This window comes from Eublepharis macularius, chromosome 12 (genome assembly GCF_028583425.1).
Source record: "Eublepharis macularius isolate TG4126 chromosome 12, MPM_Emac_v1.0, whole genome shotgun sequence".
Lineage (NCBI taxonomy): Eukaryota > Metazoa > Chordata > Lepidosauria > Squamata > Eublepharidae > Eublepharis > Eublepharis macularius.
The window spans coordinates 62,906,378-62,920,929 of NC_072801.1; the positions used below are offsets into that span (position 1 = coordinate 62,906,378).

Here is a 14,552-nt window from a genome sequence, read left to right on the forward strand (position 1 = left end):
AAAGGACAAAATCCAAAATGGTGCAAACTGGTTTGTGTTAAAGAGTCCTCATGTGTTTTGTTCAAGGGTGTAATGTTTCATCAAAAGACAGCCCTGCTTTCGGGGCGTGTGAATTTGTTTTCAGACAACTATTATTATTTAATCAGATAATATTACAGAGAAAAACCATAACGTACAACACACTATTTAATGGTTTTTTTAAAATACGTGACAAAAAGGGGGGGAGTAAGATATATATATTTAGATTTATTTTCATAACATAATTGATTGGATATTTAATACATGTTATGACATAAACAATATTGTTTCAATTTATTAGCACACAAAACCAATATTCAGAAAATATCAACACATTATAAGTCCCTCTAGTATCTAGCTTTTATAGCTTGTGTCCTTGCCAATGTATTAAAAAGTCTCTCTTTTATATTCCTAATCTGGAAGATCTCTGAAGAAAATCTGCTTCGTATCCCTCCTAATCCATAACCAGTATATGTAATCACACTCCAGTGTCCTGAGATAGGTAAGAACCTACAAAACCTATGTAGGCACCATGTTAGAAGAGGCATTCCTTCTTGTGAAAGAATGCCTCTTCTAAGGTAGCACCCTCTGCAACATATGAGTAATCTGAAAACAAAAAAGTTTTGTTTTATATTTCATAAGCAGACACAATCCACATGGACACTGAAGGCCAGAGCCTGAATTTGGGACTTTATGCATGGAAAAATGTGCCCAACTACAGACTCTTATCTGTACACAGGAAACACTGCAAACCCAACACAAGCCAGTATGGAGCTTCTGGGATTCCACCAGGCATCAATGCCTTGCTTTCACATGCTCTTTACAGCTATGAGGGAGAAAAGACTGAGATTCTCAGTATGCAGAATTCTTCTCCAAGGGCTAACAGGTATAGCAGCGTGGATGAACTATGAATCAGAAAGCCCCCAATTTGAATTTTCTGTCTTAATGACCTTGTTTAGGTAACTCTCAGCCTCATTTCCCCAGCTACTCTGCAGTCTTAAATTACTGTTCAACCTTACAGGGTGAATATAATGATTAGATCAGTGAAATGGCCTGAATGCTCTAAAACACTATGTAAATAATAATATCCATGTATAACATGATCTCCCTTAGATCACTGATCTCCAATATGACACCCATGAACAGCACGGTGCCTGCAGATGTATTCTAGTGCCCACTTGTTTCTTTCCCAAAGCAAAGAGCCATCCTTGACTCTCCTCCAGTTCATTGGAACATGAGGTGCATCAGAAAAGCTGAGAGGAGGCATTATCTTTGTGTCTGCAGGGAGAATCCATTTGGAAATGACTACCTTAATCATAGGGGGATGTTTGGCTTGGCATATTTGTAGTTGCTTGTTGATCCTGTTGCAGCCATTTTGTGACTGGTCCCACTCCCATGGCAGCCATTTGGTGGTGGTGGTACCCACTACTGTTTCTGACAATTCTAAAAATGTTTGCAAGCTGATCAAGTTAGGGACTTGTCTTAACTTTACCAGGGAAACATTAATTCTCAAGGAACCAATGAATTGCCTGGCCACAAGATCCCACAACTCTTCTAGAGATCCAAAAGGCTTCCCAGTCTGTTTATCTCCACACTTGATGACCTCTTAGGATCTTTCTTGCTTAAAAAATTGTGGTTCAAGCAACTCTGATGCACATTCCGCAAAGAGCAACTTGGATTGTGACTTCACTTTTGAGAACCCTGAAGTAGGCCAGCTCTGTGGCCTCTGGTCAGCCATGCTTCTCACATGCCCTCCTTCACTGCTGTTGCTCCTGCAGCTTCTGGTCTTGTGGCCCACAGGCCTTCAAGGCTGTCTACAGTGTGATGAAAAATTCAAGGAGAATGTGGCTAAGCTCAGGACTGAGCTTGTTCCACGTCAAATCCATGACACTCGCCTCAAGGTGCGAGCCACGGCACTGCTGAAGGGTCTCGAGGGGGATTTTTTCTCACATTACGCTACCAGCCAGTTTTCTGGCTTTGCAGGTACAGCTTCACTCTGCTTGGGATGGGCAATCAAACAGAGGCCTTTCCACATAGTAATTTAATTGGGCACTAAATGCACAGTTGTTATCCAGACATCTTCCCATCAACGAATAAGTTTTGCTGCCAGGAAGAAAACTCTGCAGTTAGGACATCTGTTAGAGTTTGGTTGTAGCATGGAAGGTAGTTTTATAAATGCTGCAGACAATTATTGGCTAGTGGTTGTGCCGTTACTTAGTAATGAGCTACATCTTTATTTATTTGAAGTATTTTATAAGTCTGCCTTGTCAAATCAGGAACCGTCCCTTCCTCACTGTTCCTGTGCCATTTAATGGAACTTACATAAAATACTATTACATCCCGTTTTTCCTCCTGTAAAGGATAAACAGTTCCTCCTCCCCAGTTCTGTATAGTGGCAATATATATATTTCAGAGTTTAAAAAAGTGATAATGCTAACATGGGTCCCTACTGATGTGCCCTAATTTCATGAACCTTCTCTCGTTCATCACTTTTTTATTTATTTCTGCCTTTTTTAACCCACTTGTTTTCAAAGAAGCTCAAGGCAACTATAGATCTTTAATTTGCATATTCCTCTTCCTCCTCTTCTGTATACCTTCTGCTTAAAAAGCGAACCATGTCAAGCCGTCTCCAAGCTTCAACCAGACAATACATCTGCTGAAGTTTACCCCCTCCCACCCACCCAATCAGTTTGCATGGGAACTTAATATTGTCTCGATCAGAGCTTAGCTGTAGAGCTAGGGTTGCCAACCTCCAGGGGGTGGCTGAAGATCTCCCTGAGTTACAGCCGATCTCCAGGCTACAGAAATCAAGAAAATGGCTGGTTTGGAGGTTGGATTCCGTGACATTATATCCAGCTGAGGTCTTTTCCCCTCCCCCTCCCCCACTGTCCCCAAAGTTTCACCCCCAAAATCTTCACGAATTTCCCAACCTGGAGTTAGCGACCCTATGTGGGACAGCACTAAAATAACAGGTTGGGCCCAGCCAGCCTCTCTCTGTTGGTTAAAAATGGACCGGGATCTCCTTTGACAACCCAAAAAGCCCATGCTGAGGATTACTCGACCTGCATGGTGGACAACAGCCATGTGAGAAAAGGGCTATAGTAAGGAAACAAATTAGGTGAGGCTGAATGGGGGAAAAAATCCTGGTTGGCTCAAACCCAATGTATTTTGTTGTAATCTGGAAAAGCACATAGCCTACCCCTTCTCTCAGAAGACATCAGATACCCTTGGGTTGCTCTGTCCGAGCTATTCCCTCTGGCTACCATTATTGCAGGACCATGTCCAGTGATTGCTGCCATCTTTCTTTCCTTTCTCTCAGTTAAGAGTACAGTTGATGCCCTGATCCAGGAAGTGAGGTCCAAAACGGAAGAGCTGGCTCAAAGCTCTCTCACAGGTGAGAGTCCCAGGGCCTCCACTCCCTAGACTGCTCTTGTGCTGGGACAGCCATTTCTACGGTCCCTCTAGCCAGGCACAATCCCGCCCCCCCCCCGGGGAAAACCTCCTCAGCCTCTTCGTGAAGAAGGTAACTATCCACCTGTGATTATTCTTGCTTTGTCCCAAATCAATTACGTCTCCTCCTTTCCTAGAGAGCCATTTTGCTGTTCCCAGGGCCCTTTTAAACAGTACCCCTCACTGAACTTCTATTGAATGTACAAATTCTCTGCCCAGATCACCCTGAGGGCTCTCCAAGGGCTGTGCAAGGTGCTGCCAAGGGACCAGTTGCAGCATACCTGTTGTGATCAAGGATTCTAGGTGTATTATTCTGAACGCGAGGGGTACCCAGAGGTCAGACCCAGTTACATTGGTGGGGAAGGTACCTAGAGGATAGGGTTGCCAACCTTCAGGTGTGACCTGGAATTATGGCTGATCTCCAGACTACAGAGATCAAGTCCCCTGGAGAAAATGATTGTTTTGGAAGGTGGGCTGTATGCAATTATACCCTGCTGAGGTCCCTCCTGGAGTGCCAAGTCTGGATTGGGAAATTCCTGGAGATTTGGGGGGTGGAGCCTGGAGAGGGAGGGGTTTAGGAAGGGGAGGGACCTCAGTGGGGTATAACGTCATGGAGTGCACCCTCCAAAGCAACCATTTTCTCTAGGGGAACTGATGTTTGTCACCTGGGGATCAGTTGTAATTCTGAGAGATCTCCAGCTACCACCTGGAGCCTGGCAACCCTAGTCCCTCCCCTCCCCAGGTTCTACCCTTGAATCTCCAGGAATTTTCCAATCTGGAGTTGGTAACCCTACCAGAGAGAGGTTTTGCCTGGGACCCCTCTGGCTCTTGACCTTCATGCTTGGCTGGTTAATAAAGGGTCTTGTACGGTGTTATAACAGGAACTGAGGAAGATTCTCCAGGTTTCCCAAATAATTGATCCCAGCTGCTTATGCAGAAACTCAACAGGTTTATTTAAAAATTGCATACCTTGGGCCTAGAGGCTCTAAATGCAACCAGCAGCCATCTTAACAACCATACCACAGCTACTTCTTCCCAGGCTCCACCAAGAGGCAGATGGCCTAACTTCCAAATATTAACTCTTTCTTAACTGTATCAGCCTTTGTGATTTTTTTTTTAACCACCTATGGGACAGCCAACCACCCCCAGCATCTCTTGTTCTGTGTTCCCAGACCAGGCCTTGCTGGATGAACTGGTTGGATTCCGGAAGAAAACGACCATGAAGCTTAAAGTGGCTTTAAAGGAACATCAGATGAAAGGTAATGAGATTTTCTGCAGCCTCGTGGCCCTATTACATTTCCCCCATGTTTTCCCAATTTTTGAAAATCTTATGTAAGCAGACCACCACTCTGATTTCAAGGTCACTTTTGCTTCTTGTTTCCATTACTGGATCAGTGACAAAAATACAGCCTTGGGTTGGATCCAGCATGCCCGTGATCCCTAGATTGGCCGTTGGTGGTGATCAAAAGAAAAAGCTTCCTTCCTTTTATCACCAGAAGAAAAGCTGGTTCCATGTAGAGGTGATTCTCCATGCAGCTTTCATTACTGCTACAACCTAGAAGCATTTGCAGCCGCAATGGAGCATCTGCACGGACATGATCCCTCCTCTTTCCTATTCTGAGCCCTTTGTGGCTGCGATTTCCCTCAGCTTCTGGAGGGCTTTTGAGGGACTTAAAAAACAAAAACCGGAATTGCTAGATTGCTGGAACATATTATTATAACAATCTATTCCCACAACATATTCGTTCCCAAGTTTCATTCCCCCCCCACCCCCCAAAAGTACGTTTCTAGCCCTTTTGTTGTGGAGTTATATGGGAAAAGGCACAGACTGCTCACTTCCCAATTTACTCCTGCTGACATGCAAACAGGGTTGCTAACAGTCTGTGTGACCACCCACTTGCAACCTCTAGGGGTCATTTTTCTCATTTGCTGCTACTGGTGGTACGAACTGCAATATTCCTGCCCAGGAATAGAAGCAGAGGGCAGATTGTCCTCTGGGAACATGTTGAAGTTGGGGAAAAAAATCTGTGGTTGATTGAAAATAGGTGCAGTCCCACTAATTTTTAACTCTCTTTCCCCCTCACAGCTTGTGACAGGGCAAACTGTGGTAAGTTCATGGTGTTGTATTGCTGGGTTTAGGAGGATGGAGACCTGATCAATAAACACAGGAACTGTCTTATACTTAATCAGATCCTTGGTGTATCAAGGTCTGTATTGTCTAAACTGACTGGCAGTGATTCTGCAGGGTCTCAGGTAGAGATCTTTCATATCACATACGACCCAATCCCTTTAACTGGAGATACCAGGGGATTGAACCTGCAACCCTCTGTGTGCAAAACAGATGGTCTGCCACTGGGCTCCAGCCAGGGAAATGTGGAAGGCTTTCTTCAAAGAGCCGTCCTTGCTTAGCCCAGCTCAGTATCACTGTGTTTGGGAGCTTTCTCATGTTTTCTCTCCCCCTTGTTTGTTGCAGCCTGGCTCCGATACAGCGTCTTGGACTGTGTAGGATGTAAAGATATCAACGCTGTTTGCTACACAACAAGTCAGTGCTTTGGTAGGTAGATCTGGGGATATTAAGATGGGGGTGGGGTGGGGGTTGTTGCTTTCTTTTAGAAGGTGACAGGCCAGACCCAGTTACTTTGGTGGGGAAGCAAATGAAGGCAATACATTGACCAAGATGGATGACTTGATAGCTTTCATCAGGGTCCAACTGGCAGAGGCTCAATTGCTGTTAAGAATTTTCTTGGTGATATATAACTGGTTTCTCTACAGTTCCTTTATTTAGCCAGAGCTGATGAGTGGTGACACCACAGATCCCAGGTTCAAAACCCATTATGGGATCAAATCCTGATGGAATAGATGGTAGAACATACCAGGGTGCGTATTTAGGATGAAATTGTGGAATGGCCGTGTGTGTGGTTGCCATGGCCAGCAGAGGCCAGCACTTACTCAGCTCTACAGAAAATCGGACCTAAAATTTATATAATGAGTAAACAACACTCACAAAGTTAAAGGTGGGGAGGCAGATATTTTTGTTGGAGATACTCGATCAATCTCATATGCAGACCTGTCTGTGTCCCATTTGCCTTACATTCTTTCCTTCAGGACAGAAAATATCAGACCTTGAAAGAACAGAGTAGACTTGGAATTGACTCATAGCACCTTGATAATGATTATACTATTGGGACTGGATCCTACCAGCTTTTCTACTAGTGAAAGAGGAAAGAGGAGCACCATTTGACCCCTTTTGGCCCAAGGATCCCGGGATCACATGGAGAAATGTCATGCCAAACAAGGGCTGTATGAAAAGGAAGTGGGAAAGCTGGTAAAATCCAACCTAGTATTTAGATAGTGCTTTTAGAATATTCATAAGCATGCCGCATAACTTTGTTCACAAAGTCTTACAATAGCCCTGCAAGGGATGTTAGTGTTATATCCCCATGATGGAAATCTGAGGCCCAGAGATAGGGGGGGCTTGCCTATCTGGTGAATTCATGGCAGAGGACATTTGAATTGGGGACTTCCTAACAAACTGCTCAGTTTCTCAGTTGAGTGATTCTCAGACTGTGGGTTTGCATTGTGCAAAATGGCCACGAAATGCTCAATAATATAATATTTACAGACATTGAAAATTAAAAATATAAAATACGAACTTGTTCATTGTTAATGGATGTGAGATTCTTGCAAGATGTGTGTTATTTTGCAAGTGAATGCCAAAATGTAAATTAATATAGAACTTCAAAAGTTTGAGAGTCACTTGGAGGGAGGAAGATGGAAGAGAGAGAAGGCTGTGATGCTTGGGGCAATATGCCCAGGTTTTAGTGCAGGGACTTCAGTGAAAAATTTTCATGCACAAAATATGGGATCTGTTTGTTCAGTTGATTCACAGGACCGCCTCTCTCTTCGCTACGGAGCAGTCCTGTGGGATCCTAATATTGCCAAAAATGGAGTTGCTATTGTCCTGTGCATGGGTGGAGTGCTATTCCTGGTGATCATGGGCTCGTGAGTAGAAAGTAACTGCTACCTCCACCCCAGAATGCCCTGGAAAGGGAACTCCACCTTTGTTTCTCTGCAACAGGCATTTGCAGCTCACTCCGCCCTGGTAAAGGGGCTGGGGGGCTAGGGGGCCACTAACTGTTTCTTCTCCTCAGGATTATAGTATACTGGAGAAACCAGCTGTTTCTGTATGTTTAGCCGAGATCTGCCCCCTTTCCACTGCTATGGGACATGTGATGGAAAAGATTCTCTTTCGCCTCCTGCTACAAAGTGTGGGACTCGGACCACACAGCTGCTTCCAAAACATCTTTTTCTGCCACAACTGACCTATACAGTCTCCCCTCCATTTTCCTTCCCATTATCAAATGCCCCATAATAAACATAGGTCCCAGTGGTTCATTTTGGGGGTTCTTTTGGTACAGAAAAGATCTGGCTTTATCTGGAATCTGTGTCCTAGCAGCCAGCTTCCACTCTATAATGCACTAATCCACTAAGCGTTCTCCACTCTGATCCGAAATCAAAACCAAATATAATGGGTTTTATTTGACCTACGGGGTTGAAGCTTGAGGAAGGGCCGGGAAGGGGGGGCATCATCGGGAGGGGGGCATCGTCGAAGGCTTCTCTTCCTCCAGTCCACCTAGCGTGCCAGAGCTTTCTTCAACATCTTCTTTTTGTGTTTGAAACACACCAAATATCTGGAAATGGAGAAGTGCAGTGACTACAGGCAGAATAAGAGCTATTAACTCTTCTGGAGCAGGAGTGGGACCCTGTTGGTTTACAAGGATGTTTCTCAAACTTGTTTGAATTCAGGCCAAAAACTATATGGAGGGGAACTCCAGCTGTTTAATTTTGCACTAAAACTTATGGTGCTGAGTGAGCCACAATAGTCGTGGAAAGGGGGGTTTGATTCTTCTTCCCATACCGGTTCCCTGCTCATAAATATGCTTGTTTGTATGCTTGCAATTCAAATAATTTGGAATTTAATGGCAAGGAAATGGAAGGTAGTGACAGAAGGAAACAGGCAGGATGTTGAGCTCACGGAGACGTCACTGAGCTTCCACTGGAGCCATGAAGGACAGCAACGTGCTTTCATTCTCAGAAAGGTTAATTTCAAATTTTCTGTTTTCATATTAACTCCTCCTGAGATGCATGTAATAAAACAAATGTGGGTCAAGTGGGTTGGAACAGAGAGCTGCTAGAGCTCTTTGGTTTATTATGACCAGGCCATGATCTTGTGCACCAGCCTTCTGGGACTGAGGCCCATGTATTCTTCAGGAAGCAAGGCAAGTATGGAGAAGAACCAAGGGGGGGAGCCTAAAGGCTTCCCATGGGAAAGTGAGGGGGTGTGCCAGAGCCATATACTTACATAAGTACAGCTGAAGAAATCAACACCGACTCGCATACAAGGAACACGTAGAGAATTATTTCTTTGTGTTCTGCCATACGCTCATCTTCCACTAGTGGGCAACAGACAGACCCTGTTAGCCGCATGGGTGGTGGGATCAAGAAGTCAGTCTCACAATGTGGGGAGGGGGGTAGAACAGGTATCCCTACTTGCAGGGCTTTTTTTCAGGGGGAACGCGGGGGAACGGTGTTCCGGAACCTCTTGAAAATGGTCACATGGCTGGTGGCCCCGCCCCCTGATCTCCAGACAGAGGGGAGTTTAGATTGCCCGGGCAATCTAAACTCCCCTCTGTCTGGAGAACAGGGGGCGGGGCCACCAGCCATGTAACCATTTTCTCCGAGGGCAACCCACTGAGTTCCACCACCTCTTTTCCCAGAAAAAAAGCCCTGCCTACTTGCATTATGGTCCAGCCTCCAAAATAGTGGCTTTCAGATGGTAAGCAAGGGCTACATATTTCCTGAATGTTGAACAGACCACTTGTAGTCTTTTCATTCATTTATTTAACTTCATTATATTTTGAATGTTTGGAGCCTGATCTCTAGTAACACATCACCATGCCTTTTCTTGCTATCAGTCTTGCTATCTTAATGGTGGTAATGAAAGGCCAGTGGATATATTCACCATCTCTGGAGCGTGATAGCTCAAAAGTGTAAAGTTGCAATAGGTCATCCTTACGTTAGTTTGTAGGGGCAAAGTGGGAGAAGTGGCAACACAAGTTCAGAGTACTAGATGTGTAACTCTGTCTAGCTGAAGATACATTCAGAGTTGCTGGTGGCAGCAGTTGATACCTAGTCTGGTTTCGGTACCCCCAAGACTGAGGGAAAGGGGCATCGGCACCAAGCAGAAATATGGAACAGCCATGGGTTTTTTCCAATCTCCCAGGGACCAACTCAAAGGAACGGGGTACAGTTTGCAAGCTTGTTCTGTTATAAACTGGATTACAGTTCTGAAACACAAACAACCACAAGAACATGGAATGGGAAGCGTTCTGGGGCTCAAATCTGGAGGAATGTGGGCATGTCTTTTTTGCCGGGAATTTCTAGGAATAGCATTTTGGTTAGACGAAGATTTCTACCTTAGAATTCTCAACATCCTTGCTGAATTACAATTCTCAGGATTCTTTGAAAAGAAACCGTTTTGAGTTAAGAGCAAGGTTTAGAGAGTCCAGTAGCACCTTAAAGACCAAAAAGATTTCCAGGGTATAAACTTTTGAGAGTCCCTTTATCTGATGAGGGTAGCTGTGAAAATTTATACCCTTAGAATCTTGTTGGTCTTTAAGGTGCTACTGGACTCGAACTTTGCCCTTCTACTGCATACCATAAGGGCTATCCATTTGCAACTGGCTTCTGTTAAGCTACTATGAAACTGTTACAAGGTCCTAGTGTCTGGGTCTAGCGCTTCCTTGAAGGCACCGGTGCTGAATACAGCCCTGCCCCAAAAGAGACGATCATCCGAGAACCTAGGAATTTAAGCTCCATCCTCATCCCCAGCTGTACCTCCACAGAGCTCTCCATCAAAGCACTGGGCGGCAATACGCAAGCAGGTCCAGCAGTCTAAAATGGGGCCTTCAGTCACTGCTATGGAAGGAAGAGCACCAGGTCTAGGCATGTGGCCGATTCCTGTCCAGGAGGCTGCATAGGCTGACTGAAAGAAAAGGGGCAAAGGGGAAGATTCTGGGGGGAACAGTAGGATTGGGGGTGCTCATACTTACTACAATCCTCTGAGCAAGCTAAAGTGAGAGTGGGGGGGGGAGGGAAGAAAGGATAGTCAGACACACACAATTCAGAATTCCTCATGAGCTATTAGCTAGCAAGCAACGTGGCAGTCTTCATCAGGCATGAGTCCTAACACAGATATCAATGTCATGGCCGAAGCAAGGGATACAAGCTGATTCTATTAAAGATGCTCAACTGATCTGGTCGCTCAGTGTACATTATGTAGGGATGCATTCTAGAAAGGGAGTGGTCTCACTCCATTACACATCTGGCTTGGCCTAAAATTACTCTGGCAGGCATCAGGGAACTTTGACAAAAAAAAAAGGCTTTATGCATTCAAGGACAGTAAATGTGCCCTCAATGGGAGTTAATTATCAGGAGATGATCTTTGTTTCTCTCACTTGAGGTCCCAACAGAGCTAAGAGAAAGTGATCTCTCCATCTCACTCTGAGGGAATGTGAGGGCCAAACTAAAGGTTATGGCATCCTTGTGGCCACCATGAGGACATCATCATTATTCTAAAGTCATTTAAAATTATCACGAGGCCTGCAGCTCTGCATACTTGTTCTCCCAAGAATGGGCCCTCATAGCATTTTTAAATGACTTTAAAATGGCGGTGTCTTCCGCATGGTGGCCACAAGGATGCTGTCATGTCTAGTTTGGCCCTGAGAAAGAAAGATGAAAGGTGAACAAAGGAGAAAGCCCTTAGGGTGCAGGATCTTTCTCTGGGGAATCTGATTTGGATAGAAGATAAGCTGCCCTGCAGAAGTGCCTCCACAGGCATACTGGTATATTTTCAAATGAAGCAAATATTACAAAAATGCTTTAGGTCTCTAGGGATCATTCTCTCCTCCAAAGGAAACCAAATATTGGAAGAGCTGACCCTGAGCCTTCTCACCATGCAGAAAAGCAAGGAGTCCAAAACTTGTACACACACACATTACAAAATTAAGGAGGTACATCTCTGTGACATTACTATGCAATGCTCAAATGTATACAAGATAACTTCTGTGAATGGTCACTCTGCTTAAGAAGGTGTGTGTGTGTGTAACACAATCTTAACTCCTAGTTTTCCAATGCTAATTTAACCCCTGTAGTAGGAGAGAAACCCACAGCCTCTCTGGCTGGCATGTTGATGATAAAACATATGGGTTCTACTCAGGGCTTTTTTTCTGGGAAAAGAGATGGTTGAACTCAGTGGGTTGCCCTCGGAGAAAACGGTCACATGGCCGGAGGGCAATCTCAACTCCCCCCTGTCTGGAGATCAGGGGGCGGGACCACCAGCCATGTGACCATTTTCAAGGGGATCCGGAACTCCATTCCACCGCATTCCAGCTGAAAAAAAGCCCTGGTTCTACTCTATTTGGAGGAACTTCTGGGAACCAAGGGTAAACTGAGGGTTGGGCTAGGAGCAGGGCTCTAGGTTATTTGGGGATGGGAAGTGATGTTTATTCTAGTCGATTGGAGAAAGGGGTGTTGGGAGTTAGGTCACCTGGTTTCTCATTCCACCCAAGCCTTTCCCCTTTAGGACAAGTACCTAGGTCAGCAAATCGCTCAAGAGTTTGCTTCATGTGCTTTCGCAGGGAAACCCTGAGATGGTACATGGAGAGCTGCCATATGAAGACCCCTGAGGAAGGAAGAAGAAAAAGAGCGATAGAGAGGGGGTGGGGAGGAGAGTTAAAATAGCAAGCTGTGTCTTAGCACTGCAACCTGTACTGGGGGTGGGCACTGGAGCTAAGGAATAACTATGGGTTAACTGTAGGAGAAAATTGTTCCACCTTTTTTCCCAAGCAGGGCTCCCAAGCTTTTCACATGAGCCTCAACCCACCCCTCCACCACACCAATGAGTTTCAGATTTAGCATATAGTTAGGACGGAGTTTCTGAGTGAATGTTGATGTTAAAACATCTATCTTGGTTTTATTGGCTTACTGTGGGCCTCAATACCTGCACCCATCAGAATGAATATGATCTACCAGCTTGATTTGTGGCCTGCCAGGTGGTTAACAAATGCCCCGGTTTATACATTTCCATGCAGACTGGAGAAGCAGCCGCTGGTTCAATATTGCTTGGATTTGCCTGGAGGTGACGGCTTTGTGAGATTCATGTGGAAGATTAACATCTGAAGTAATAATTCCATAAAATCCAGCAGTAATCCCTACAACCAGCTCCCTCTCTTCCCTTATTTACCTTTCCATGGTTGCTTCTTGATTTCACGCAACTGATTAATAATGTCTGATTTGATAGACGCCACTCCTCGGACATCTGCAAAAAGACATTAGCTTATGTAATCTTTTGATCTTGATCCCACAGAAGCCCCTCAACCAGTCCAGCCTTGCTTAATTCAGATCATACCCAATACTCGTTCATAGTTGTTTTGGAGATAAGTCCCATGCAAATCAGCCAACTCCTCAATGTGCCGTTCCATTAAGGTGTCACGTCCTGATAGGTCTGCTGGCAGAGTTTCCTTCAGCAAGGTGGCCACAGAGTCCAAGAAGCGACGGTCACAGTGAAGGCAGCTGGCCACCCCTTGGAGGGACCAGAGCAACAGGGGGAAAGCTAGCAGGAACTGGGCCATCATTACCATGGCAACAGGCTCCCCATCATGACTACATACTGTAGCCTAGGTAACGTTCTTATGTCAGGCATTGTTGGCAAGACAAATATCTCCATGACACAAGGCAATGCTGCCAAGGAAAGAATAAATAAATAACAGGACTGTGATGCTGGAGGTAGAATAGGATATGACGTAAGAAGCTGAAGAAGAGATCAGGGTAGAACAACGGCTGATGTCAGTGTCTGGATAGGAAGAGACTCATTTTCCTCTGGTTTCCATGGCTATGGCCTCTCCACTTGGACTGCTGATCTGGGCCCTGTCTGTGCAGCTGGCTGACACTTGCCTTGCTTGCTGGCCAGATGCAGCCATATATTTCAGCTATGACGTGCAGCTTCTACTTAGTGGAAACAGAGATGTTGCTGAAAATCTGGAACGGCTTTTCCTGGGGAGCAGTGGACAACCTGCCATCTATGGTGGAAGATTCCTGGGTATAGGATTGACAGAGGGGGAGAGGGCTCAGATATTAGGGAATAACTTCTCAAAATGGCCAGATATCTTTAAAAGTAACTTTTGCCACCATTCTCTTTTAAAATCTGAAGGATATAACATTTGAATTGGACCGGAGGGGGGAGGCAATTATAATTTAGTATGCCTGTTGCCTGTAATTAAACATACATATTTGAGAAAGGTGTAAAGTCTAACAGAGAAATCTTTACAAATGTTGATGTTAGAAAAATCTGCATTCATTGTAAAAATATGTCTGTATATGCCTGATCTTTATTGTGTCGTATCTTAGCCCTCAAGCAAGAATTCACTTAGGCATGGGTCTGAGAGGCCAGCATGTAGGTTGGGACAGAGGTTCTATTCTTTTTTTCAAGCCTGGGTGTTTACATTAAATAGTACCATGATGACAGTAGCAACATTTAGACAGTAACACAGTCAAATAGGTCAATATCCAGTAACTCAATCCATAGTCTGTGATAGGGAAAACTTTCAACACATGGCAAAGAGGAACCAGATGCAGGAAAATGAGGATCTGGATACTACCTGGAAGACTGGAACACAGTGAAGGGTAGTATTCAGCATAGTCAGCCATCTCATAATAAGATTGCCCAGGCTGATAACAAACCAGCAATAGGAAGTTAATATGCCGCTCACAGTCAAATCAACAATCCAAGCTCAAGGCCAGTCAGGGACCACAGCAGCTATGTGTGATGTGTAATGTAAACTGCACAAAACTATTGGTGCTTTTTGTGGACTCCTTGAATGTCTGATGTTGGTTTTTCCCATGGAAAATGTTCTCAGCCTGCAGTCCACAGGATTTGAAAACCCGCTTTTGCTAAATGTATCTATTTTGATTACTCACTTGCTGTTACCTGCAACATGGTGATGAAAAGACTGCAGGTGGAATAA

At 44.8% G+C, this 14,552-nt stretch overlaps 2 protein-coding genes across 2 annotated transcripts; one reads left to right on the forward strand and one right to left on the reverse strand.

The window, feature by feature from the left end:
• Window positions 1-1,754: 1,754 nt before the first annotated feature.
• On the forward strand, window positions 1,755-7,662 carry IZUMO2 (IZUMO family member 2). Its single transcript, XM_054994118.1, has 7 exons — window positions 1,755-2,001; window positions 3,338-3,412; window positions 4,641-4,727; window positions 5,555-5,575; window positions 5,942-6,022; window positions 7,347-7,470; window positions 7,620-7,662. The coding sequence occupies exons 1-7, from the start codon at window positions 1,755-1,757 to the stop codon at window positions 7,660-7,662; spliced, it is 678 nt and encodes a 225-aa protein (XP_054850093.1).
• Window positions 7,663-8,101: 439 nt separating this feature from the next.
• Window positions 8,102-14,281, reverse strand: IZUMO3 (IZUMO family member 3). The gene is made up of 7 exons (XM_054993579.1): window positions 12,938-14,281; window positions 12,773-12,847; window positions 12,122-12,211; window positions 10,581-10,598; window positions 10,366-10,446; window positions 8,831-8,921; window positions 8,102-8,159 (listed from the first exon to the last, which is right to left on the reverse strand). The coding sequence occupies exons 1-7, from the start codon at window positions 13,167-13,169 to the stop codon at window positions 8,102-8,104; spliced, it is 645 nt and encodes a 214-aa protein (XP_054849554.1). The 5' UTR covers window positions 13,170-14,281.
• Window positions 14,282-14,552: the final 271 nt, after the last annotated feature.

Coding starts and splice junctions, on each gene's coding strand:
- IZUMO2 (XM_054994118.1), top strand. CDS start 1,755: ATGCTTCTCACATGCCCTCCTTCACTGCTGTTGCTCCTGCAGCTTCTG. Junction 3,413..4,640: donor GGCTCAAAGCTCTCTCACAG/GTGAGAGTCCCA, acceptor CTGTGTTCCCAG/ACCAGGCCTTGCTGGATGAA. Junction 6,023..7,346: donor CACAACAAGTCAGTGCTTTG/GTAGGTAGATCT, acceptor CTGTTTGTTCAG/TTGATTCACAGGACCGCCTC.
- IZUMO3 (XM_054993579.1), bottom strand. CDS start 13,169: ATGGTAATGATGGCCCAGTTCCTGCTAGCTTTCCCCCTGTTGCTCTGG. Junction 8,922..10,365: donor TGATGGAGAGCTCTGTGGAG/GTACAGCTGGGG, acceptor GTTGCCCACTAG/TGGAAGATGAGCGTATGGCA. Junction 8,160..8,830: donor ATTTCTTCAGCTGTACTTAT/GTAAGTATATGG, acceptor CTCCATTTCCAG/ATATTTGGTGTGTTTCAAAC.